Source organism: Centruroides sculpturatus, unplaced genomic scaffold, assembly GCF_000671375.1.
Source record: "Centruroides sculpturatus isolate CEXI.00-Female unplaced genomic scaffold, Cexi_2.0 scaffold62, whole genome shotgun sequence".
Taxonomy (NCBI): domain Eukaryota; kingdom Metazoa; phylum Arthropoda; class Arachnida; order Scorpiones; family Buthidae; genus Centruroides; species Centruroides sculpturatus.
This window is the reverse complement of record NW_019384388.1, coordinates 557,872-585,812: the sequence shown is the minus strand read 5'-3', so window position 1 is coordinate 585,812 and position 27,941 is coordinate 557,872. Positions and strand designations below refer to the sequence as shown.

At 27.4% G+C, this 27,941-nt stretch overlaps 1 protein-coding gene and 1 long non-coding RNA gene across 2 annotated transcripts in view; one reads left to right on the top strand and one right to left on the bottom strand.

Annotated features, from left to right (window-relative positions):
- Window positions 1–27,839, bottom strand: part of LOC111618148 (small conductance calcium-activated potassium channel protein 1-like) — a 34,490-nt gene extending 6,651 nt beyond the window's left edge. The window contains exons 1-6 of the mRNA XM_023359609.1: window positions 27,803–27,839; window positions 24,977–25,695; window positions 18,451–18,546; window positions 12,405–12,410; window positions 5,089–5,510; window positions 3,262–3,397 (exon numbers count right to left, since the gene is read on the bottom strand). Coding sequence (XP_023215377.1) covers window positions 3,262–3,397; window positions 5,089–5,510; window positions 12,405–12,410; window positions 18,451–18,546; window positions 24,977–25,695; window positions 27,803–27,809 — 1,386 coding nt within the window. The 5' untranslated portion in view covers window positions 27,810–27,839. The remainder of the gene's footprint in view (window positions 1–3,261; window positions 3,398–5,088; window positions 5,511–12,404; window positions 12,411–18,450; window positions 18,547–24,976; window positions 25,696–27,802) is intronic.
- On the top strand, window positions 849–6,338 carry LOC111618149. Its single transcript, XR_002755530.1, has 3 exons — window positions 849–918; window positions 3,602–3,739; window positions 6,212–6,338. It is a non-coding gene; the product is annotated as an uncharacterized LOC111618149 (long non-coding RNA).
- Window positions 27,840–27,941: the final 102 nt, after the last annotated feature.

Genomic DNA, 27,941 nt, shown 5'->3' with positions numbered 1-27,941 from the left:
TTAATAATATATTTATATATTTTCAACTACTTAATAGCTTTTAAATAATAAATTATATTACTTTTACTGAATTATATTCTTAAATAATTATTTTAATTTTAATAATAATTTATATTTCATACGACAGATGGCGAAGTATGTTACTATGGTTACGGAAATAAGCACGTGGTCTTTAGAAACGTGTTCTCGTCGATAAATAGCGATTAAATGTTTCTTTTTTTTCAGGTAAATTTTCGATTTAGGACTCTATCAAATAAAATTTTAAAGGTTTTACGTATCTATTTTCGTTTGATCAATAAGAAAAGCGCTTCAAATCACTGTTTATAGAAGGAGTCCTTCTAAAAGGTAATAAAACAAGTAGACCTACTTAAGACTACTCTTACAATAGAAAAGAAAAACAAACAGTTTAGAGGGATACAAAAGAAAATTGCTAACATTTAAAATATCTCTTCCAATTATACTATTAAAAAATCTACAATCCAACAGAAGGTTTGGCATTTTTTAAAAGATCAATGTAGTATCATTTATAGACTACATGCCTAAAATATTCATTCAAAGAAAGATTGAACTTTTAAAAAAGCTTTTAATATATTCACTTTGCATAGAAAGCTACTTACAAATCATACTAAACTGTGACATTCTTTGTTACATTTTTCACATCTTAGTAAATATTTTAAAAATTTATGTCAAATTTTTATAGTATCAAATCCTAAAATCCTTTTCTTCTTTTTACTAAAGAATTTTCTAAATATGTACTAAAATTCTTGTCAAATTTTTTTAAATATCAAAAAAGATATAAGAACGAAAAATCTTAAAAACATCCTTTTATTCTCTTTACAGGAAACATCGAACTTTATTATAATTAATGTCATTATTACTGAAGTTTTAACGGATTTGAATATATTGTTTCATTCGAACGTAAGTAAATAGTCTATATAATATTCAGAATTTGATGTCAGTACTTCAGTAGAACGGTTTGGCGGTAATAAAATTCAGATGGAAAGTCGATAAATGTTTTTTTTATAATGTTAATGACACTCTAATGTATATTTGGGTATCACTTTTACACGCATTCTATCTTTCTAATCGTGAATATCTTTATAGAAATCTCCTATTTAAAGTGTAACATTAACCATATGCACTGACTTAAACTGGCAAATCCAATTTTTCTCATCTTTTTTCCTTTTAAAACACATTAAACATATTTCTCGATTTATTATTACAGTTAAAAGAAAACTAAAAAAAACCTTAGATTAAATGTAGAATTTTTAATGAAATCCACAAACTGTTTTTTGTTATGAAACAATATTTAATTCAGCTTTAAGTTAACTGTTCAGTATTATTACTTAACGTTATCGATTATTATATACTTGCAACGTGTACCTTTTATGTGAATAAATAAATAAATAAAACCTATATTCCAATTATATTTTGAGAGGAAAATAAAAAAAATAATGTTAACCTAATAAACATAAAAAAATTTAATAAACCTCAATTCTCTTAGATTTCTTATGGGAGTTAAATATTTAACTTAGATTTTAGGAAAATAATCAAGTGGAGATTAATAATAATAAAAAAAATACCATAATCTTATTTGAGTTTATTAAGATAAATTATAGGAGATGGCTACTACATATCTTATATAATTAAATAAACATACATTCTTCTCACCATTGCTTTCTTAATATTGAAACATAAGTTTAAGCTTCATTTTAGGTTAAATATTTATTTTTTTTATTCCTAAAAGAAGTTTAAAAAGAAGAAATTTCTTTATAGATTTAACCTCAAATTTTCCTTTTATAACATTTTTTAAAATCTATAACATTTTATTCATTTAGAAATTTAAAAATTCATTTTTTTTATATTTATCTTGTTTTTTTCCCCTGTTATTTTAACGTTTATTTTTCTACTCGTAACCTGGTAAATATAACAGATGTTGGAAATGTGACCACGCCCTCTATTTTGACTACCGAGAACTATTTCGTTTATCGACCCAAAGTACGCTGCATACGAATAAAACTTGTAAGAGAAAAGAAAGATTTTTGAATTATTCAAAGTTAATTTATTATTTTTCTTCTTCTTCTTCCTACGCAAACACATTTTAAAAACATTAAAACTTTAACAATGTTTAAAAGAAGCAATTCTCTCATTAGCGATGATTCTTAGTTCTAGTTTTCAACAGCCTTGTAAGGTTTCTAAATACAAGTTCTAAAACAGTGGCATGCATGGCCAAACAACCATGCATGCCCTTGTATGTTGGGACTTTATGTATGTAGAAATTAATTAGTACTTGATCCCTGTGTTCAGGGGTGTATATTATATACAGATCTCTAAGGTAGTATCTTTATACAAGGTAGTAGGCTTTATATGGTCTACTGCAGACAGCCAATAGAGTATTTTGGAAAATCGCAGCTGGGCAACTTAGTTGCGGCTTCAAATTTACAAGAGTAGAACCTAGGCGCCAACTGTTACAAATATTATTTATTACGTTGGGTTTCTTGAGTATTATTGTATAAATAATAGTACAATTTTTAATGCTGTTTTGTTTTTTTTTAATTTGAGAAAACGTCTGAAATTCTGTCCACACTCATATACAGGTACTAAGGACTAAACATGGCGACGTTTAAGGAAAGTGTCGCCATATTTAGTCAATTTCTTAGATTTACAGTTTTTAATTCTAAATTATTATTAATTTTTATTCAATAATGACTGAAAAATGAATATTTTTTAAAATATAAAACGTAATAACACACAATAATTAAATATAAAACATAACGTCTGGACTAAATATGGCAGAACGGCGACTGAAAGTAGTACTCTATCTATCTAGGGACAATAAATTATAATAATTATATACTGCTATCTGTTGTTTAAAATTTATGAATATGAGTTAATTTAGTTATATTTTTCTCCGAAATTAAATTTTAAAACGTTATTTTCCCCCCTTAAAACGACCAACTTTTATAAATTTTTCTATAAATATATAATGTAAAAAAATTATCGTAAAATGGAAATTTTTAAAGCAAAAATCGAATAAAACCGAAATATATTTTTACGATTTTCTCGACAACAAAATTCAACATTTAAACGATTTAATATTTTATCAATAACCACAAAAAAAATTCACTAAAAATATCATTTTTAAAACATGGTGCCATCTACTACCAACTTTAAGAACTAACAAGAATATATATATTTTTTTTAATCAAAAGAGCAAGTTATATTAATTAAAATTTAAATTAAATTAAGACTCAAACTTACCATTAAACCGGTACAAACAGCAATTCCTCTACCGCAATGCGTGTTTGGTACTATATCACCATAACCAACTGATAAAAAAGTGATAGCAGTCAACCACATGGTGTTCAACAGATTGGCATGTTCAGCATCGTGATACCTAAATATAAAATCAATTTAATATATATATATACTTTTCTATACATAAATTAGGCCATGGCCAATATCCAAGGCCATCTTTGTAAGAGATGGCAGCATTAAAGAGGCAAAAATTGTTATTTTAGGATAAATGGTGGCAAGTATCGATACGTAAGGCAATTTAAATCAGAGATAAGTTAAGTTTTCTTCTTTGGAATCTTTCCAGATACTTTATTTTATGGTAAACTTTGCGGGGAATCGATCTAACTTTGAAGTAAACTTTTAGAAAATGAAGGAATAGAATATGAACTGGATGTTTTATGAAGGAGTTCGGGAGTTCAGCAGTAGATTTCCCTTTAAATCTGTAAGTATTAAGCTATTAAATGTATAGAATTTAAATATATAAAGCTGGAGCTTGATTTAAAAAAAAAAAACATATATATATATATTTCACTCGAAGTAGAGATAAAAATATATTCACAATTACAGGTTTTAGTACACGAAATGTTCAACTATCTTCGATCCGAATATTGACTGAATGCACGTCATTGTAATGATCTATGATGTGCACTTTTAATATTTCTTAAGCTACATTTTTATAACTGATGGTGGTTTATAAATATAGCTTGTTTTTAAGCTTAAAAGTCGATGAAATGTATCGCATGTTTCAGTTATAATCTCATACTCTATTGATGTACGAGTGTGTGTATATATATATATATATACCTTTAGAATATATGGGTTTATTTACTGAATAAACAAATAACCATTCTCTAATTTGAAAAAGAAAGTATTTCTAGTTATTGTAAAAAGAAATTATTTACGTAATTTTAGAAATATTTTGAATAATTTGTCAAAAATTATTAACGTCACTAGCCTTGAGGCACGAGTAAATTTATTTTGTGTAATGTTTCCAATTTTAAGAGGAAATATTTTTAAAACTTGACGTTTTATTAAGATAACCAGAGATTAGGTAATTTAAATAAAGAAATATGACCAATAAAACGACGACGACAAAGTAATTTGTGGCTCTTTTGGATGCGGAGTAATTTGCTTATTTCGTAATTTTTCTGAATTTATCATCATCTTATAGAGAGAGGGGGGATTTATATATATATATATTTATTATCAACTGCTATCATCTAATAACGTAATAATTATTCTAAAAGCTATTAAACATTTCTTAAATGTTACAATAGTCATTAAAATATCATCAACTCAACAAAATTACTAATTGAAGAGGTCATATTTCTGGATCAATCTCTCCACATGTTATCCATCTGACGATGTACCAATTTAACTTTTTGCATTATTCACAAACGTAACGTTTCAGGTATAAAGTAAATAAAGAAATGGGTCATTCGGTAAAGATATTAAATCAAAATAGTGAGTAAATTTTACAATATGAGACGATTATGGGACATTAAATACCCCCGTTTTCATTCTTTTCAATCGTTAGAATTGGATTTTTTTAACTGAAACAGTATCCCTAACCGATTCCATATTAAAATACTAAAATATTTTCGCCTAGAAGATGGAATTCTTTACTTTACTCTCCCCCTCCACCACTCAACAAGACATCTTAATTGAGAGAAGATAATGAGAAAAAGAAAATGGATGGGATGAAATAAATTGATGCTGTCTGAATTACACGACGAAGGATTTATCATGTTTTCAAATTTATTAAAATTTAGATTAAATCAAGATACTTACCTTTCACATAATCGCATTGTCCAACTGGAGATTATCCAGAGAGAAACCATAAATACTAACAAAACAGTTCCTGGGCATATTGTCATTAAAGTTTTCAATACAAATCTTGTATTAAAATTAATCCTATTCAATGCTCCCATTGTTCTTGACGATGCATCTGTAAATAGCTTACTGTGTAGAAGCATCACTCGACAAATTAAGTATAGGCGAAGGAACATAGGAAGAGAGAGAACTACATCTATAGGCACGTCTTCGGTTCTTGGTTCTCTTCCGTGATTTACCACTTTTATGGTCCAAGTGAATACATATTCTCCTGGAATAGGATGGACGGCACAAATAACTATCTCTAGGAAAATAGTTGACATTCTTTGTGGAGTCATTGCTATCCTCCAATCGTCTGCACAGTTGTCGATCATAAATAACTGGAAAAAAATAAAGAAATATTTTAGTAAATCGCTTTTCTTCCGAAAAATTAAATTTAATCCTTGATTTGATTTGTCGTGACCATTTCTAAAAACGTTTTATTATCTCTTTAGAAAATTAAAATCAATATTTATATCCGCGTTGTATTTAAAATTGGATTTTTTTCGGGGTCGTCCCTCGTTTTCCCCTGTAATACACTCTTCACTGCACGACCTTCTTGCCGTGCGGGAAAGCATCATTAGTTCTTCATTATATTCGATTACAATACAGAACGATCTCATTTAAATGTTAATCCTTTTATGTGCGCATTTAACGTTTTCATTACCAATATTTATTTTGCTGAAACATTAACCTGTTATCCAATTAGAATAGAGAAAAAGAATATTCTTTTTTTCATATAATAAAATTCTCCTTTAGAAATTGCTTTTCTACTGTTGAGCATTCTAGCTTTAACAATATTGGTTTTTATGTATATGTATATACACTATTACGTTATTTTCCGGCAGATGAAACATTAATTTGAATGAATCTCGAGGGAGTACACGTGATAAATATCATATGATACACGAATTTGCGCTCCTAATTGAGATGTTTAAATAATTTATAGGCAATTAATTATGTAAAAATAAACAGTTTAAATACCCAAATTAATTAATTAATTCTCTTTAAAATACATAATTGTAAATTAATGTTCTTTCAGGGACATCTTCACTTGGTAACATCTTAAGAAAATTTCTATAGGGAACAAATGTGTAGATTTATAGCAAGTGAGAAAGGTTTTCCTGTTCCCAAGAAAGCTATTCCCAACATTAGAGTGCATATCCAGGTAATTTGATCAATTTTATTCAATATTTATCCTTTCGAACCTTAAAAAATTAATATAACATTTGATTTAAAAAAAAAAACACATCTTTTAATATAAATATGTGAAAAAATTTAATAAAATTCAAATTAAAAACATCAAGATAAGGTAGAATACAAAATATAAATTTAAATAAAGGCTAGACTTTAAACATAATTTTTTAAAAAGTTAAATTCTTTAATAAAAAATACAAACCGCGCCTGTAAATATGTCTTCTTTGCTATACTTCTAAGTCACGAAGCGAAGCAATTATTTAAGTAAACATCATCCAATAAATATTATCTACGATACGTAAAGTATTTTCTACCCCCTCCCCCTATTATGACGCAAAATTATTCGAATAACCAATTAAATAATTTATTTTATGTAGAAAGGTACAGACGGTTATTGCCTATTTAACAATTTAAACTAAGTTAATTTAATTTACGAAGGCAGAATATTATATTTAATGTCGTTAGTAAATTTTCTTTGGATATATATATATATATATAACATTAAACTTTACATGATTTGTTGAGTGTTTAATAATATATATATATATTTATAACTCGTCTAGTGGACTTTTACTGACAGATGATGTTGTTTTCAACGCTTTAGAACAGCTAAGAAAATTGGAATTTTTAGTTTTTTTTTTACTTCAGAGGATATAAATCCAATTTCTTTCAGGTATTGAAAACTAGTACCGTGTAATCTGGATTATTTGATAAAGTTAAGATCAATATAATCGAATTTATTATCTATATTCTTTTCTATCTTTTTTTTTTACTTTTTCTAAAATATTTTAATTTATATAATTCCGTTTTCTGCTTCTAAATTTGAATATCTAGCGAATTGTTTAGAGAATAATAGAAAACTTTTATCACTCTCTCTCTTCTATTGTAAAACAACAATAAATTGTGCGTATTTTTGAGAGAACGATCTCATCCGATTGTTTAGATTCTTTATTTTTTACCTTCTCCCATTTTTAAATATTAAAGAAAGTCAAATGAAAGTTTTTCTGGAACAGAAATTTTTAATACTCTTTACGCTTCTTCTATTATTACACTTCTTTAAATTTACTAATGCAGTGATGTTTTCCTTTATTCTAAATCCACAGCCGCTTCAATTTTATAACAAAAATGAATTTTCTTTATTTTATTATCCAGAATAATATACAAGGAAGAGAGAAAAAAATCCTTTCTGTATCCTTTTCCACACGTAAGAGAACCATTTAGACAATTACAAACGTCAACAAAGCTAAATAAAGCATGCTAAAAAAAACGAAATCTATACATTTTACTCGACTGAAAACATCAAATACTATACTTAATTAATCGGAAACTACTTAAAAGAACTATAAATATATATATTTTTCATAAATGAAACTCTATCCTACATTGGAAAACTTTTAACGAGAAATTACCTTTCTTATCGATTATCGATCGAAACACGTGATATCCCAATTCACCAATCGATACATTTCAGATTACTTAAAACAGTATAAATATGAATAATTTATTTATAACATAATTCTTATATATTGATATATTCAAAGATAATTGTTACGAGCGCTTTATTTATGTTATTATAAATATCATCACGAATAATTCGTCAAACAATTGAATAGATGATATTATATTATATGAAGAGTTCCTTTGAATGTGCTAAAAATCATAAATTGCATTTTCCCCACAATGCCAACAGTCATAAATATGTATAAAATGAGACTATCCCCTTTATATATCAGTCGTAGACACAAGAATTACTACCTTTACCTCTTTCCAGTACAGTATATTTATACACGAAAACATCTTTCTCTCCCTCCAATTCTTACTTCTTTTTACTAACTCTCCATTATAAACAATCCAAAAAACCAGTTACAAACCACCTACTTTACTTAATATAGTAACTATTAACTTACTTGAACTTCCAAGGCATGATAAGCTCCGATGAGGCAAAGCAGAACCAAAGTTGATACAGTAATCATAGTTTTGATAGAATAGGAATATATAGTTTCCTAGAAAATACATATATAATTAATCTTTAGTTATAAACAATCACATTTAAAAATTATCACCGTTAAAAATAAAGAGCCAAAAGGAAACAAGAGTAAATTGATGTTGAGCCAGTAGGAAAGTAGAATATATTTAGAATTTTCTCAAGTTTAACAAGTCTTTTTTTTTTCTATTTAAATATTAACTCATTACTTAAATTTTTATATATATTATTTAAAGCAGATGCTGCTGCTGTCTTTTAGTGTAATTAATGTTATAAATTTTTCTTAAATATTCGCTCTTTCAGTCTAGAAAAACAAATATTCACCACTTGTAATTAATTCAGAACTATTTATCATTATATGCCACATATTAGACACCGTGTTTAATTACTAAATAACTAAAAGATTTTTACAATTAAAGTTTAAAAAATAATAATAAATTTCAAATTTAAATCGTTTTTCATGTTAAACTTTATATATATTACATTTCTTACAGATCGTTTCTCATATTTGCATACGTGATATGTTATTTAGAGTGGTTAAAATATAGGGATTTACAAAAAAAAACCGATACCAACTTCTACACCATAAGCTGGATTTTTCTATAGGAAAAAAAAACCTACAAATCCTTATTCAAGTCATTTTTCATAGAAGAAAGATCAAAATTCTGACCTCTGCTCTTTACTATAGTAAAGCTATATATCAATATATATATATATATATATAAATAAATAAAAAATATATATATATACATATATATGTATTCCCATTCTCAATACTTTCAATTGCAAATTATATAGTTTATATATTACATACTGAATTCATAAATGAGTTTCAATCATCTACAACTCTTTATTCTCTATATTTAAATATAATTTCCGATTTACAAAGCCATACACAACATGAATAAATACAGAATCATTTATCAAAATAACATACATTTAGCTTGGAAATTTCGAAGTCAAATTATCTACGATTTATTCTAATATTTTTTTTAAAAATAAAATATTCGTAAATAAGTGAATATATTTAAGATTTTTCGACCGATAAAGTATTTAAAAAATCATAAAACACGTAAAAATAATGGAAAAACAAAGCTGTATCGTGCATAGCGCGGGTTATCTGCAAGATAATCTTTACGAGAAAATTTAAAAAAAAAAATATATGATATACGGCAGTAAACGTCAATTAAAAACCGAATTTAATCTGCCCGAAACGTAAATCTGACTAAACAAAATTCGATCTTTCAATTTAAACACGGGGAGAGAGAGCGGCAGATTGAAAGAAGAAGTGAAGTTCCTTCCCCTCCCCTTTTTCCTTTCTATAAAAGTTTGAAAAGATATCACGTGTCCGAAATATGTCAGATATTGTTATAAGTTGTCGGCTACAAATGGATGTTTGTAGAAAAATATTTCTTCTTTTCGAATTTTTGTCACTTTTTTTTCGGGGGTAAGGTTAGTATTTGGATGGCGGCGATGCGTTCTACCGAACGGGAAATAAGTGTGATGAAGTTGGTATTACTTCCTGAAAGAAAGAGATGGTATCCGCCTTTGATTGAACGTCTACTTTCATTCTCTAAGAATATATTTCTTCATAAAAGTAAAGAATAATTGGAAAAATTTAATTGAAATCGCAAAAATGTTTGTTATCGGAGATGTTAGACAAATTCAATAAAATGAACGGGAGAAAAGGCATTGCGATAAATTTAATTAATCAAAATTTGCGTTAAAAAATTCTTATAAAAACTAATATTTTAAATAAATTTAAATCAATTTTTTATATTAAAATGAAGGAGAGAATTTAAATTTTGAAACTTTTCAGTAGTTTTTAGTAGATTTTCTTTTTTTTCCGCTAGGTGGCTAATTAAGTATTTTTAAATTAGCACGTCATAAATTCTGTTTTATTTAAAAAACGAAATTAGTGATAAGTTTAATCAGTCATTAATTTATAAAAATTCTTTTTCTAATTACTTTTTTTATAATAATAATTTATAAATAACATTTTAAAACTGATTAAATTAAACATTTAAATATTTTTGAATAAAGTTTTTCAGTAGTATTAGGGTTTTCCTTTTTTATCCGTTAGGTGGCTTTAATTAAATATATTTAAAATGCTTGACGGCGACTAAGTTTTTTTGTATTATTTATACAAAAATAATTGCTTTCATTTAATCAGATACATTTTAGTTTTATTAGAACAAAAGCACGAAATTATTTATTAAACTGTAATAATTTAACGATTTATAGTTTGGATGGCGTAATTCTATTAATAAAAATTTATGATTATAAGAGTATTCCCATTTTAACCGGCAGGTGATGCTGTTTAAAAATTTAAAAATTTCGTTTAACGGATTATTTCAATTGAGAAGTTTTAAATCTAATTTTGAAATAAATTTAATTTATTTTAAATTGAATATTTTAAAGTTTAATTTAAAAAGAAAATAAATAAATAAATTATAAACTACTTCTTATGGAATTTATGGCTATTTAAACGCCATCCCGATCGGATCATGTGACCGCCGTTTGAAAATTCAAATATGATGACGTCGAGTTTTTTCTTTCTTGTGATTCGTCCTCATTCTTTCAAATTGAATTTTGATAACTTTGGGAAAATTCGGAAAGTTTACGGTTTGTTAATTAATCGGATTAAAATCACATTAAATTTTTACGATTTTTAACTAAAGTATAATTTCAAATTTGAAACTTTATTTGTTCATTGAAGCGCCTTAATGAAGTCGAACTAATGGAATTTCACTTTAAAAAAAAATAAAATAAAATAAAATTTTCTTGTTTTTCTTCATCAATTTAAAGTAATTTAATTGGTATTATTATTATTCTTTTAAATGAGAAAAATATCTTCCAGTTTTTTCCATATTTAAAACCATTTATTTATTCAATTGATCGCGTTTATTATTAATTTGAATATTCAAATTTCTGTCGGCATTCAAGAGTAAATTTTATTGAAATTACTAATGAATATTAATAATAGCTGACTGATAAAATAATTTAATTTTTAAACCGTATTTTACTTTCATAATAGCGCCTCATTTGGGTAACTACAAACAGGATATATCACGTCAGAGGCACATCAAATGAAGACGTGACGTTCCATATGTTTGCCCATCAAATATTTTAAATCTTTTAACATCTTTATCGAATAAATATGCTTTATTCTCAATTTAAAGATTAATTATTGAAGGATTTCTTTAGATTTATTCGCATAAATCCTGAAAATAAACTTGAGATTTGTCGTAAGTTCTAACGGTGCATAACAAGAAATGCTCGCGTTTACTAAAGTAGCTGGCCAACTTGAAGAGAAAAAAATTATTATTATATTCCTTTTACATAAGCAATTACATCTATATAAATTATAGGGTTACAGTGAAAATTTGCCGTAAAAAATGAATTTAAAACACTTATAACCCTGTAATTGAAGTGACATATAAAGACTAGTTATTGCTATAAGCATAAACAAATAACAGTCTCTTCCCCTCCACCAAATAATGAAACGTAAAAAATGTAAGGCCCTAAGCTATAGACTGATAACGCGAGGCCTTACGCTGCTGCTTGTTTATCTAATTCACAAATCTAGTCCTGGGGCGTATAAAGGATGCATTTTCGTTACGTTTGAGTGGTCCATAGCAGCAAGAAGCGGGCCAACACGAAGAGAAAGAAAATTATTATTATACTTTCTAACCTCTGTACAAACAATTTTTCTATAAATTATAGGGTAACAAGGGAAATTTACCGTAAAAATTATCGTAAAGATTATCACGCATTAAATTAATGGGAAAATGTTCAATAATAATGATCAATTTAACATCTGTGTCGAAAATATAAGTTCTATTCTCGATGTAAAGTTTAATAATTAAAGAATATCTTTAGATTTAATTAAATAAATCTCGAAAATAATTTGGTACTTGTCACATAGGAATGTGTAAAGGGTTTATTCTCGTTACGTCCGAGTGGGCCATAGCAAGAAATCCCTAAATCTCTTAAGGTAGTGCGGCCAATTAGAAAAGAAAGTTATTATTATTATTATTATACTCCTCTCTACCCGTACCTAAGCAATTGTATTTCTGTAAATTATCGAGTAACAAAGGAAATTTACCGTAAAAAAATTATTTAAAAAATTACTGATGATTATTACACATTAAATTAATGAGAAAATAAAATTGTTAAGCTATAGAAATTTATATTAATAATAATATTTTGTAAATTTATACATAAATTACTCTATTCTCTAATACTAAAATAATTTATTCAATTTGAATTTATGAAAAAGTTGAGTAAAATATATGTAATAGAGATTTCTATAGTTTAGATAGTATAGATATATAAAACTCTATAATATAGATATCGAGATATCTCTATATTAAAGATAGTCACTAAATACAGTTAGCTAACTATATTGCTTTACTAATAATAGATAGTTACTAGATCCAGTAAAGTGTCGGGAGTTTATAACGAATTTTATAATTTTTAATCACCAAATTGAACGAATTTAAGGTGATATAATCAATATTTATGATCAGTAATTCTCATCCGAAACGTCATTAAAATCTGTTCAGATAAATGACGTATATGGATCCGTTATAATAACTTTTAATTTAAATTATCTTTCAATAAAAATTTCAAGAATTTAGAAGATTAATAAAATTATAATACATTTCAATTATTTACTTTTTAATTTCAATTAATTAAAAAAACATAAATAAAAATACGAAACAATTTAATGACCGTTAAAAACAGATTCAAATTTGAATAAGATAACGTCTGATTGGCTAATTTTTTTAAAAAATCGAATATCGTCATTAACGTGGTTTGCAGTAATTGGATCGTTTGAAATCTAATTATTGAGTATTTGATTGGTTTAGTGGATATTTTAAAATCGAAAATAACGAATCTGTAATTAAAATAAGAAAGACGATTCGTTAATTTTAAAAATTATATTATATAATTTAAAAGAAAGAAAGAAAATAATCGAAGCTAAGTGTCCCTTCTAAATTAATAAGTAATCTTATAGAGGGATAGTGAAAGAGTACATTTACTCTCCATTCACGTCTAGAGGGCAAACTAAATAAAATTAAAGGGATCAACAGTATCCGTGATTGGCAAAGCATCTCACGTCACTTTATTAAAGAAAAAAATGCATAAGAAATTTAAAGAAAATCCAAAATCTCTACCCTCGAATTTTATAACCGATCTGTAAACTAAGTTATCAACCTTCTGGCAACATAACTTTAATTACAAATTTCAAATTTCCGAATTAAGTTATCTCCTTCCTTCCATTCCTCCTTCGAATGCTCCCAAATCGCATATTTACCGTAAATCGAGAATTTAATAATAAAAAAAAGAGGGGCGTGTAGAACGAACGAAATTTTCACCTATTTTTTCCATTAGGAGAATATATAATGATGAAGAGGAGTCTTCCATCAATAGATGGGACCAGATATGAACTACATTCTCTTCATATTCACACCACACATAAAAGTCAAATATCCCCCCTCGATTTTTTCTTAATCAGGGTTTGACAGCAGATAATATCTGACTTGATTTATAAGGTAGCATCTTGATTAAATCTTTAAAAGAAATTTATGAGAGTCGATTTATTNTTTTAATATTTCTTAAGCTACATTTTTATAACTGATGGTGGTTTATAAATATAGCTTGTTTTTAAGCTTAAAAGTCGATGAAATGTATCGCATGTTTCAGTTATAATCTCATACTCTATTGATGTACGAGTGTGTGTATATATATATATATATATACCTTTAGAATATATGGGTTTATTTACTGAATAAACAAATAACCATTCTCTAATTTGAAAAAGAAAGTATTCCTAGTTATTGTAAAAAGAAATTATTTACGTAATTTTAGAAATATTTTGAATAATTTGTCAAAAATTATTAACGTCACTAGCCTTGAGGCACGAGTAAATTTATTTTGTGTAATGTTTCCAATTTTAAGAGGAAATATTTTTAAAACTTGACGTTTTATTAAGATAACCAGAGATTAGGTAATTTAAATAAAGAAATATGACCAATAAAACGACGACGACAAAGTAATTTGTGGCTCTTTTGGATGCGGAGTAATTTGCTTATTTCGTAATTTTTCTGAATTTATCATCATCTTATAGAGAGAGGGGGGATTTATATATATATATTTATTATCAACTGCTATCATCTAATAACGTAATAATTATTCTAAAAGCTATTAAACATTTCTTAAATGTTACAATAGTCATTAAAATATCATCAACTCAACAAAATTACTAATTGAAGAGGTCATATTTCTGGATCAATCTCTCCACATGTTATCCATCTGACGATGTACCAATTTAACTTTTTGCATTATTCACAAACGTAACGTTTCAGGTATAAAGTAAATAAAGAAATGGGTCATTCGGTAAAGATATTAAATCAAAATAGTGAGTAAATTTTACAATACGAGACGATTATGGGACATTTAATACCCCCGTTTTCATTCTTTTCAATCGTTAGAATTGGATTTTTTTAAACTGAAACAGTATCCCTAACCGATTCCATATTAAAATACTAAAATATTTTCGCCTAGAAGATGGAATTCTTTACTTTACTCTCCCCCTCCACCACTCAACAAGACATCTTAATTGAGAGAAGATAATGAGAAAGAGAAAATGGATGGGATGAAATAAATTGATGCTGTCTGAATTACACGACGAAGGATTTATCATGTTTTCAAATTTATTAAAATTTAGATTAAATCAAGATACTTACCTTTCACATAATCGCATTGTCCAACTGGAGATTATCCAGAGAGAAACCATAAATACTAACAAAACAGTTCCTGGGCATATTGTCATTAAAGTTTTCAATACAAATCTTGTATTAAAATTAATCCTATTCAATGCTCCCATTGTTCTTGACGATGCATCTGTAAATAGCTTACTGTGTAGAAGCATCACTCGACAAATTAAGTATAGGCGAAGGAACATAGGAAGAGAGAGAACTACATCTATAGGCACGTCTTCGGTTCTTGGTTCTCTTCCGTGATTTACCACTTTTATGGTCCAAGTGAATACATATTCTCCTGGAATAGGATGGACGGCACAAATAACTATCTCTAGGAAAATAGTTGACATTCTTTGTGGAGTCATTGCTATCCTCCAATCGTCTGCACAGTTGTCGATCATAAATAACTGGAAAAAAATAAAGAAATATTTTAGTAAATCGCTTTTCTTCCGAAAAATTAAATTTAATCCTTGATTTGATTTGTCGTGACCATTTCTAAAAACGTTTTATTATCTCTTTAGAAAATTAAAATCAATATTTATATCCGCGTTGTATTTAAAATTGGATTTTTTTCGGGGTCTTCCCTCGTTTTCCCCTGTAATACACTCTTCACTGCACGACCTTCTTGCCGTGCGGGAAAGCATCATTAGTTCTTCATTATATTCGATTACAATACAGAACGATCTCATTTAAATGTTAATCCTTTTATGTGCGCATTTAACGTTTTCATTACCAATATTTATTTTGCTGAAACATTAACCTGTTATCCAATTAGAATAGAGAAAAAGAATATTCTTTTTTTCATATAATAAAATTCTCCTTTAGAAATTGCTTTTCTACTGTTGAGCATTCTAGCTTTAACAATATTGGTTTTTATGTATATGTATATACACTATTACGTTATTTTCCGGCAGATGAAACATTAATTTGAATGAATCTCGAGGGAGTACACGTGATAAATATCATATGATACACGAATTTGCGCTCCTAATTGAGATGTTTAAATAATTTATAGGCAATTAATTATGTAAAAATAAACAGTTTAAATACCCAAATTAATTAATTAATTCTCTTTAAAATACATAATTGTAAATTTATGTTCTTTCAGGGACATCTTCACTTGGTAACATCTTAAGAAAATTTCTATAGGGAACAAATGTGTAGATTTATAGCAAGTGAGAAAGGTTTTCCTGTTCCCAAGAAAGCTATTCCCAACATTAGAGTGCATATCCAGGTAATTTGATCAATTTTATTCAATATTTATCCTTTCGAACCTTAAAAAATTAATATAACATTTGATTTAAAAAAAAACACATCTTTTAATATAAATATGTGAAAAAATTTAATAAAATTCAAATTAAAAACATCAAGATAAGGTAGAATACAAAATATAAATTTAAATAAAGGCTAGACTTTAAACATAATTTTTTAAAAAGTTAAATTCTTTAATAAAAAATACAAACCGCGCCTGTAAATATGTCTTCTTTGCTATACTTCTAAGTCACGAAGCGAAGCAATTATTTAAGTAAACATCATCCAATAAATATTATCTACGATACGTAAAGTATTTTCTACCCCCTCCCCCTATTATGACGCAAAATTATTCGAATAACCAATTAAATAATTTATTTTATGTAGAAAGGTACAGACGGTTATTGCCTATTTAACAATTTAAACTAAGTTAATTTAATTTACGAAGGCAGAATATTATATTTAATGTCGTTAGTAAATTTTCTTTGGATATATATATATATATATAACATTAAACTTTACATGATTTGTTGAGTGTTTAATAATATATATATATATTTATAACTCGTCTAGTGGACTTTTACTGACAGATGNTAATTTAATTTACGAAGGCAGAATATTATATTTAATGTCGTTAGTAAATTTTCTTTGGATATATATATATATATAACATTAAACTTTACATGATTTGTTGAGTGTTTAATAATATATATATATATTTATAACTCGTCTAGTGGACTTTTACTGACAGATGATGTTGTTTTCAACGCTTTAGAACAGCTAAGAAAATTGGAATTTTTAGTTTTTTTTTTACTTCAGAGGATATAAATCCAATTTCTTTCAGGTATTGAAAACTAGTACCGTGTAATCTGGATTATTTGATAAAGTTAAGATCAATATAATCGAATTTATTATCTATATTCTTTCTCTCTCTTTTTTTTTTTTTACTTTTTCTAAAATATTTTAATTTATATAATTCCGTTTTCTGCTTCTAAATTTGAATATCTAGAGAATTGTTTAGAGAATAATAGAAAACTTTTATCACTCTCTCTCTTCTATTGTAAAACAACAATAAATTGTGCGTATTTTTGAGAGAACGATCTCATCCGATTGTTTAGATTCTTTATTTTTTACCTTCTCCCATTTTTAAATATTAAAGAAAGTCAAATGAAAGTTTTTCTGGAACAGAAATTTTTAATACTCTTTACGCTTCTTCTATTATTACACTTCTTTAAATTTACTAATGCAGTGATGTTTTCCTTTATTCTAAATCCGCTTCAACTTTATAACAAAAATGAATTTCCTTTATTTTATTATCCAGAACAATATACAAGGAAGAGAGAAAAAAAATCCTTTCTGTATCCTTTTCCACACGTAAGAGAACCATTTAGACAATTACAAACGTCAACAAAGCTAAATAAAGCATGCTAAAAAAAACGAAATCTATACATTTTACTCGACTGAAAACATCAAATATTGTACTTAATTAATCGGAAACTACTTAAAAGAACTATAAATATATATATATTTTTCATAAATGAAACTCTATCCTACATTGGAAAACTTTTAACGAGAAATTACCTTTCTTATCGATTATCGATCGAAACACGTGATATCCCAATTCACCAATCGATACATTTCAGATTACTTAAAACAGTATAAATATGAATAATTTATTTATAACATAATTCTTATATATTGATATATTCAAAGATAATTGTTACGAGCGCTTTATTTATGTTATTATAAATATCATCACGAATAATTCGTCAAACAATTGAATAGATGATATTATATTATATGAAGAGTTCCTTTGAATGTGCTGAAAATCATAAATTGCATTTTCCCCACAATGCCAACAGTCATAAATATGTATAAAATGAGACTATCCCCTTTATATATCAGTCGTAGACACAAGAATTACTACCTTTACCTCTTTCCAGTACAGTATATTTATACACGAAAACATCTTTCTCTCCCTCCAATTCTTACTTCTTTTTACTAACTCTCCATTATAAACAATCCAAAAAACCAGTTACAAACCACCTACTTTACTTAATATAGTAACTATTAACTTACTTGAACTTCCAAGGCATGATAAGCTCCGATGAGGCAAAGCAGAACCAAAGTTGATACAGTAATCATAGTTTTGATAGAATAGGAATATATAGTTTCCTAGAAAATACATATATAATTAATCTTTAGTTATAAACAATCACATTTAAAAATTATCACCGTTAAAAATAAAGAGCCAAAAGGAAACAAGAGTAAATTGATGTTGAGCCAGTAGGAAAGTAGAATATATTTAGAATTTTCTCAAGTTTAACAAGTCTTTTTTTTTTCTATTTAAATATTAACTCATTACTTAAATTTTTATATATATTATTTAAAGCAGATGCTGCTGCTGTCTTTTAGTGTAATTAATGTTATAAATTTTTCTTAAATATTCGCTCTTTCAGTCTAGAAAAACAAATATTCACCACTTGTAATTAATTCAGAACTATTTATCATTATATGCCACATATTAGACACCGTGTTTAATTACTAAATAACTAAAAGATTTTTACAATTAAAGTTTAAAAAATAATAATAAATTTCAAATTTAAATCGTTTTTCATGTTAAACTTTATATATATTACATTTCTTACAGATCGTTTCTCATATTTGCATACGTGATATGTTATTTAGAGTGGTTAAAATATAGGGATTTACAAAAAAAAACCGATACCAACTTCTACACCATAAGCTGGATTTTTCTATAGGAAAAAAAAACCTACAAATCCTTATTCAAGTCATTTTTCATAGAAGAAAGATCAAAATTCTGACCTCTGCTCTTTACTATAGTAAAGCTATATATCAATATATATATATATATATATAAATAAATAAAAAATATATATATATACATATATATGTATTCCCATTCTCAATACTTTCAATTGCAAATTATATAGTTTATATATTACATACTGAATTCATAAATGAGTTTCAATCATCTACAACTCTTTATTCTCTATATTTAAATATAATTTCCGATTTACAAAGCCATACACAACATGAATAAATACAGAATCATTTATCAAAATAACATACATTTAGCTTGGAAATTTCGAAGTCAAATTATCTACGATTTATTCTAATATTTTTTTTAAAAATAAAATATTCGTAAATAAGTGAATATATTTAAGATTTTTCGACCGATAAAGTATTTAAAAAATCATAAAACACGTAAAAATAATGGAAAAACAAAGCTGTATCGTGCATAGCGCGGGTTATCTGCAAGATAATCTTTACGAGAAAATTTAAAAAAAAAAATATATGATATACGGCAGTAAACGTCAATTAAAAACCGAATTTAATCTGCCCGAAACGTAAATCTGACTAAACAAAATTCGATCTTTCAATTTAAACACGGGGAGAGAGAGCGGCAGATTGAAAGAAGAAGTGAAGTTCCTTCCCCTCCCCTTTTTCCTTTCTATAAAAGTTTGAAAAGATATCACGTGTCCGAAATATGTCAGATATTGTTATAAGTTGTCGGCTACAAATGGATGTTTGTAGAAAAATATTTCTTCTTTTCGAATTTTTGTCACTTTTTTTTCGGGGGTAAGGTTAGTATTTGGATGGCGGCGATGCGTTCTACCGAACGGGAAATAAGTGTGATGAAGTTGGTATTACTTCCTGAAAGAAAGAGATGGTATCCGCCTTTGATTGAACGTCTACTTTCATTCTCTAAGAATATATTTCTTCATAAAAGTAAAGAATAATTGGAAAAATTTAATTGAAATCGCAAAAATGTTTGTTATCGGAGATGTTAGACAAATTCAATAAAATGAACGGGAGAAAAGGCATTGCGATAAATTTAATTAATCAAAATTTGCGTTAAAAAATTCTTATAAAAACTAATATTTTAAATAAATTTAAATCAATTTTTTATATTAAAATGAAGGAGAGAATTTAAATTTTGAAACTTTTCAGTAGTTTTTAGTAGATTTTCTTTTTTTTCCGCTAGGTGGCTAATTAAGTATTTTTAAATTAGCACGTCATAAATTCTGTTTTATTTAAAAAACGAAATTAGTGATAAGTTTAATCAGTCATTAATTTATAAAAATTCTTTTTCTAATTACTTTTTTTATAATAATAATTTATAAATAACATTTTAAAACTGATTAAATTAAACATTTAAATATTTTTGAATAAAGTTTTTCAGTAGTATTAGGGTTTTCCTTTTTTATCCGTTAGGTGGCTTTAATTAAATATATTTAAAATGCTTGACGGCGACTAAGTTTTTTTGTATTATTTATACAAAAATAATTGCTTTCATTTAATCAGATACATTTTAGTTTTATTAGAACAAAAGCACGAAATTATTTATTAAACTGTAATAATTTAACGATTTATAGTTTGGATGGCGTAATTCTATTAATAAAAATTTATGATTATAAGAGTATTCCCATTTTAACCGGCAGGTGATGCTGTTTAAAAATTTAAAAATTTCCTTTAACGGATTATTTCAATTGAGAAGTTTTAAATCTAATTTTGAAATAAATTTAATTTATTTTAAATTGAATATTTTAAAGTTTAATTTAAAAAGAAAATAAATAAATAAATTATAAACTACTTCTTATGGAATTTATGGCTATTTAAACGCCATCCCGATCGGATCATGTGACCGCCGTTTGAAAATTCAAATATGATGATGTCGAGTTTTTTCTTTCTTGTGATTCGTCCTCATTCTTTCAAATTGAATTTTGATAACTTTGGGAAAATTCGGAAAGTTTACGGTTTGTTAATTAATCGGATTAAAATCACATTAAATTTTTACGATTTTTAACTAAAGTATAATTTCAAATTTGAAACTTTATTTGTTCATTGAAGCGCCTTAATGAAGTCGAACTAATGGAATTTCACTTTAAAAAAAAATAAAATAAAATAAAATTTTCTTGTTTTTCTTCATCAATTTAAAGTAATTTAATTGGTATTATTATTATTCTTTTAAATGAGAAAAATATCTTCCAGTTTTTTCCATATTTAAAACCATTTATTTATTCAATTGATCGCGTTTATTATTAATTTGAATATTCAAATTTCTGTCGGCATTCAAGAGTAAATTTTATTGAAATTACTAATGAATATTAATAATAGCTGACTGATAAAATAATTTAATTTTTAAACCGTATTTTACTTTCATAATAGCGCCTCATTTGGGTAACTACAAACAGGATATATCACGTCAGAGGCACATCAAATGAAGACGTGACGTTCCATATGTTTGCCCATCAAATATTTTAAATCTTTTAACATCTTTATCGAATAAATATGCTTTATTCTCAATTTAAAGATTAATTATTGAAGGATTTCTTTAGATTTATTCGCATAAATCCTGAAAATAAACTTGAGATTTGTCGTAAGTTCTAACGGTGCATAACAAGAAATGCTCGCGTTTACTAAAGTAGCTGGCCAACTTGAAGAGAAAAAAATTATTATTATATTCCTTTTACATAAGCAATTACATCTATATAAATTATAGGGTTACAGTGAAAATTTGCCGTAAAAAATGAATTTAAAACACTTATAACCCTGTAATTGAAGTGACATATAAAGACTAGTTATTGCTATAAGCATAAACAAATAACAGTCTCTTCCCCTCCACCAAATAATGAAACGTAAAAAATGTAAGGCCCTAAGCTATAGACTGATAACGCGAGGCCTTACGCTGCTGCTTGTTTATCTAATTCACAAATCTAGTCCTGGGGCGTATAAAGGATGCATTTTCGTTACGTTTGAGTGGTCCATAGCAGCAAGAAGCGGGCCAACACGAAGAGAAAGAAAATTATTATTATACTTTCTAACCTCTGTACAAACAATTTTTCTATAAATTATAGGGTAACAAGGGAAATTTACCGTAAAAATTATCGTAAAGATTATCACGCATTAAATTAATGGGAAAATGTTCAATAATAATGATCAATTTAACATCTGTGTCGAAAATATAAGTTCTATTCTCGATGTAAAGTTTAATAATTAAAGAATATCTTTAGATTTAATTAAATAAATCTCGAAAATAATTTGGTACTTGTCACATAGGAATGTGTAAAGGGTTTATTCTCGTTACGTCCGAGTGGGCCATAGCAAGAAATCCCTAAATCTCTTAAGGTAGTGCGGCCAATTAGAAAAGAAAGTTATTATTATTATTATTATACTCCTCTCTACCCGTACCTAAGCAATTGTATTTCTGTAAATTATCGAGTAACAAAGGAAATTTACCGTAAAAAAATTATTTAAAAAATTACTGATGATTATTACACATTAAATTAATGAGAAAATAAAATTGTTAAGCTATAGAAATTTATATTAATAATATTTTGTAAATTTATACATAAATTACTCTATTCTCTAATACTAAAATAATTTATTCAATTTGAATTTATGAAAAAGTTGAGTAAAATATATGTAATAGAGATTTCTATAGTTTAGATAGTATAGATATATAAAACTCTATAATATAGATATCGAGATATCTCTATATTAAAGATAGTCACTAAATACAGTTAGCTAACTATATTGCTTTACTAATAATAGATAGTTACTAGATCCAGTAAAGTGTCGGGAGTTTATAACGAATTTTATAATTTTTAATCACCAAATTGAACGAATTTAAGGTGATATAATCAATATTTATGATCAGTAATTCTCATCCGAAACGTCATTAAAATCTGTTCAGATAAATGACGTATATGGATCCGTTATAATAACTTTTAATTTAAATTATCTTTCAATAAAAATTTCAAGAATTTAGAAGATTAATAAAATTATAATACATTTCAATTATTTACTTTTTAATTTCAATTAATTAAAAAAACATAAATAAAAATACGAAACAATTTAATGACCGTTAAAAACAGATTCAAATTTGAATAAGATAACGTCTGATTGGCTAATTTTTTTAAAAAATCGAATATCGTCATTAACGTGGTTTGCAGTAATTGGATCGTTTGAAATCTAATTATTGAGTATTTGATTGGTTTAGTGGATATTTTAAAATCGAAAATAACGAATCTGTAATTAAAATAAGAAAGACGATTCGTTAATTTTAAAAATTATATTATATAATTTAAAAGAAAGAAAGAAAATAATCGAAGCTAAGTGTCCCTTCTAAATTAATAAGTAATCTTATAGAGGGATAGTGAAAGAGTACATTTACTCTCCATTCACGTCTAGAGGGCAAACTAAATAAAATTAAAGGGATCAACAGTATCCGTGATTGGCAAAGCATCTCACGTCACTTTATTAAAGAAAAAAATAAGAAAAAAATGCATAAGAAATTTAAAGAAAATCCAAAATCTCTACCCTCGAATTTTATAACCGATCTGTAAACTAAGTTATCAACCTTCTGGCAACATAACTTTAATTACAAATTTCAAATTTCCGAATTAAGTTATCTCCTTCCTTCCATTCCTCCTTCGAATGCTCCCAAATCGCATATTTACCGTAAATCGAGAATTTAATAATAAAAAAAAGAGGGGCGTGTAGAACGAACGAAATTTTCACCTATTTTTTCCATTAGGAGAATATATAATGATGAAGAGGAGTCTTCCATCAATAGATGGGACCAGATATGAACTACATTCTCTTCATATTCACACCACACATAAAAGTCAAATATCCCCCCTCGATTTTTTCTTAATCAGGGTTTGACAGCAGATAATATCTGACTTGATTTATAAGGTAGCATCTTGATTAAATCTTTAAAAGAAATTTATGAGAGTCGATTTATTTTTTTTCAAATATTTTTATTATTATTATTTTTTTTTATTAAAAAACGATTGCCAAAATTTGTAAGAAGTTTAACGTTAAAAGTTTATGTTGGAAGTTCTTTAAAAGAAACCGTATCAAACCGACGAATCTATGTTTAATTTTAGTGGAAAATATTATTAAAAACTTTAATTTTTTAAATGATTTTTTACTTATTTTATGCAGTTTTATGATTCTAGATTGTAGTTTTTTTACGATTTATCTACACTTTACGTGCTTTAATTATCGTTTAAATTTATAGATTTTTTTTAATTGGAATTTTTTATAAATTGAAAGTAAAGTTTAATCTATAATTCTAATTTATTTAGAAAGCATTTTTATATCTCTAACATTAATTAATTTTTTTAGAATTTCTGTTTAAAATCTATCGATAAAGGAAACCGTACAAAGTTTTAACCAATTGATATCTGGTATCTAACCTCAATTGTGGGGATTTTGCAGATTTGTTTCTTTGCTGTGACATAAATCGAAAAAAGAAAGTCAAAGAAAGAAAAAAAAATTGCAGGCAGGAAAAAGACTCATCAGATGAAAGGCAAACAGAAAAAAATATCCAGCATTTTTTTTTAAAGTTAAGGTTATCATCACAGTATATAACTTACTGTTGTTATTGTTATTATTAAAGGGTAAAAGTGTATCACTTATTAAGCTATTTAGATCAATAATAACATGCGTAGAGTTTGCCTTTGATATCTCAATACAGTGATGATGGCAGGTATTTTGATGAGGGACGTCGTTTAATTGATGACAGTAATTTAAATTAATTTTTTTTTAATAACAAAAGAGTAAAACTTACCTTAAACTGGCGGTTAGCTGCTGATAGCTCGTTCTCTATCACCATTAATATTATACCCAATAATGCTAATACTAGAGCATAGTCACTTATGCGCTTCCTCTTTTCGAAAAGGTTTTTCCTTTTCCCTAAACGGTAACCGACACCCGGTTTCTGAAAACGGTTCGACTTTTCGTCGTTGACGGGATTATATTCCGTGTTACTTGCCATAACTATGCTAGTGTTTTCGCTGTTCATAACTGGTTTCTGCAGCTGTTTAAATGGGCAGATAACACCATTAGCCCTTAGAGAATCGGCAGCAATTGATGCAATTTCTTCGCTTTCCGCACAGTACGAGGGGGTCCTGGACGTGTCCGATCCATGTCTGTACTCTGGCGACGGCCGCTTGCCACTGCCGCTACATAGTTGACAACTTCCGGTAGGTGGAGCCACCAGCGTCGATTCTCCTTCTTGTATATCGGGGCACGACCTGTGGTCGGGGTGGCAACACTGATGCGATGATGGACGATCCGGTTCTGACATCATCCGTCTGATTGTCGTCACCGAATGCTTACGAAAGGTCATAGACGATAATGAGATGTTAGAAGAGCTGTCGTTGTTATCGTTGTCTATATAAGGGCAGTTATGATCCATATGAGGGCAGTGATGATGACGATGACGATGACAATAGGATGGGATACTGGCAAATGGTGTAACCATCGTAACCGACATGGCGATCAGATCTGTAAATTGACTTGGCATCAATAAACGAACACCAAAAAAGAAAATAAGATCAATAATAAAGTTTTATTACTTTTAAACTCTATTTGAACTTAATATTATCACGCGTACAGACAAATAGACGAGAATTCCAAGAAGGGAAACAAGACATCTTTATATAAAATAGGTTTGTGGCAGGAGGTCTTTAAGAAAAAAAAGATACCAAAAAAAAAATCTGGAGATGCGTGATGTCACTTCTGAAGGGCGGTTACTTTGGAGATTGACACGTGGAAGAAACAGAAAAAGGAAATTGTTGTTGCACGACATTTTATTTTTCCATGTAAAACGGAAACACGCAACAGCGTGTTTGTCTACGAGACAATTATTTACAAGTCTTATTCGACTGTTTATCAACGTGACATTCGAACATAGTCGAATTTTTAAAAAAAGGGTGCAACGTATGCGAGGTCGATTCGCACCATACGCATGGCAATCGCGTGCTTTTAACGCGTAAAACAGGTACGAAAACGCCATCTGATACTTTGTAACTCAAAAACTGAGTATAGAAATACAATCTAAACTCTTTTTAACGCGTAAAAGAGTGTAAAAATGAAGTCTACGCGTCGCGATTTGACGCGTAATCGAGATGATATAACAGTACAATACAAGGCGTAAACAGGATATAAAACAAGCTAACGAATAGAATTTCTTGTATCAACATCCTTTAATATTCCTTCCAATCATAACCGTTGTTTTATAGAATGGAAAAAAATATATTTTTCTACGGAAATTAACCCAGCAGATTTTTCTTCCAAGAATCATTACTCTAATGTGTACTATTCCGAGCGCCTACGTAAGCAAAAATTATCACAATAGACAACCCCACGCCATCTAGTATTAAAACTTTAAAGTAAACTTTTGATAAATTTTATAGATAAAGAATAACAGATAAGAATATTAGGTCAGGCGAAAGATAAATGAAAAGAGAAAGACAAACTTGACCCTAAATAGAGGAAGAAGTTTCTATTTTTATTGCTCTGTCATCGGGGATTTCTAACTGTAATGAGAACCGAGCCAAAGAAAATCGTCAGGAGGGATCACGGTATCTTTGTAAAGAGTTCTGTCCAATCAAAGTAAATTAATATCTATTAGGAAAGTATTATTGAAGAAATTATTCTGTAATTATATTTCACAAACTATAATTTATTACAAAGTATATTAAAAAAAATACATTTTCCCCCAGAAGTGTCTTAAAAGTGTCACCTTATATAACGCTTAATTAATGAGGCGTTACTCTCCAAGTTTCATGACGTTTTTACTGAAACTAAACTGTAAATTTAAATTAGAAAACGTTTTAAATATAATTCTTGAATAGTTAAATAATCCATCAACACCATTTTATTAAAAAAAAGAAAAGAAAACGTAAGAAATCGAGTATACGAATTTAATAAATAGCGACTTTAATAAAGCGCGGCGATTTATTTTCGCAAAGATGTAAATCCAAGAGATTTATAAAGAAGGAAAAAAAATAATTTAATTCCTATTCAGTGTAGAAAAGTCTGGAAAAGAAAAATCCCTACTCAATTTTTAATAGAAACAGTTGAGTTTGTAGTACAGTCGAGGTATTTTGCGGCTTCGGGAAGCAGTAGAATTCGAAACATGTATGGCCTCTTTTAACTTTTATTATCTTTTTTTAAAAAAAAATCTGGAATCACAATGCGAAAAAGACGTTTCGAACTTTGATTTGAACGCTTTGCTACTCCAGATTTTAGCTTTAATATAAGAAATTGACCCGGGGTAAAAGTAGAAGTTCTCATCTATACCGAAATGTGTCTAGTGGATATCCGATATCGGGGTTCTTCTTTCTCCTTAAAGATCAATAGAAGGAACCTATAAAGATCGCGTTATCAGTTTAGCGCCTATAAAGTCATTTCTTCTATACTTTTCTATAGAAAATGTAAGAAAAATTTCAACCCTATAACCAACTACAGATTTAAACTTTCTATGAGCGTAAAGTCACTTTTGACGTTTAACTAAGCAAAGCCACTTAATAAAACTAATTCTTTTTAAATATAAATTTTAATTATTAATAAATTTAAAGAAAATTAAATGCATAATTAATGTCGCTACCCTTCATAAAATTTGCTGATTGTGCAGAAAGTAACGTTCTCATCGTTTATTCTCTCGCGATTGGCAACTTTCCAGACTTTTACGCTACACCTGCTCCATCTATCGGAGCGAATACAATTGTTGTTTTCTACCTCATTAG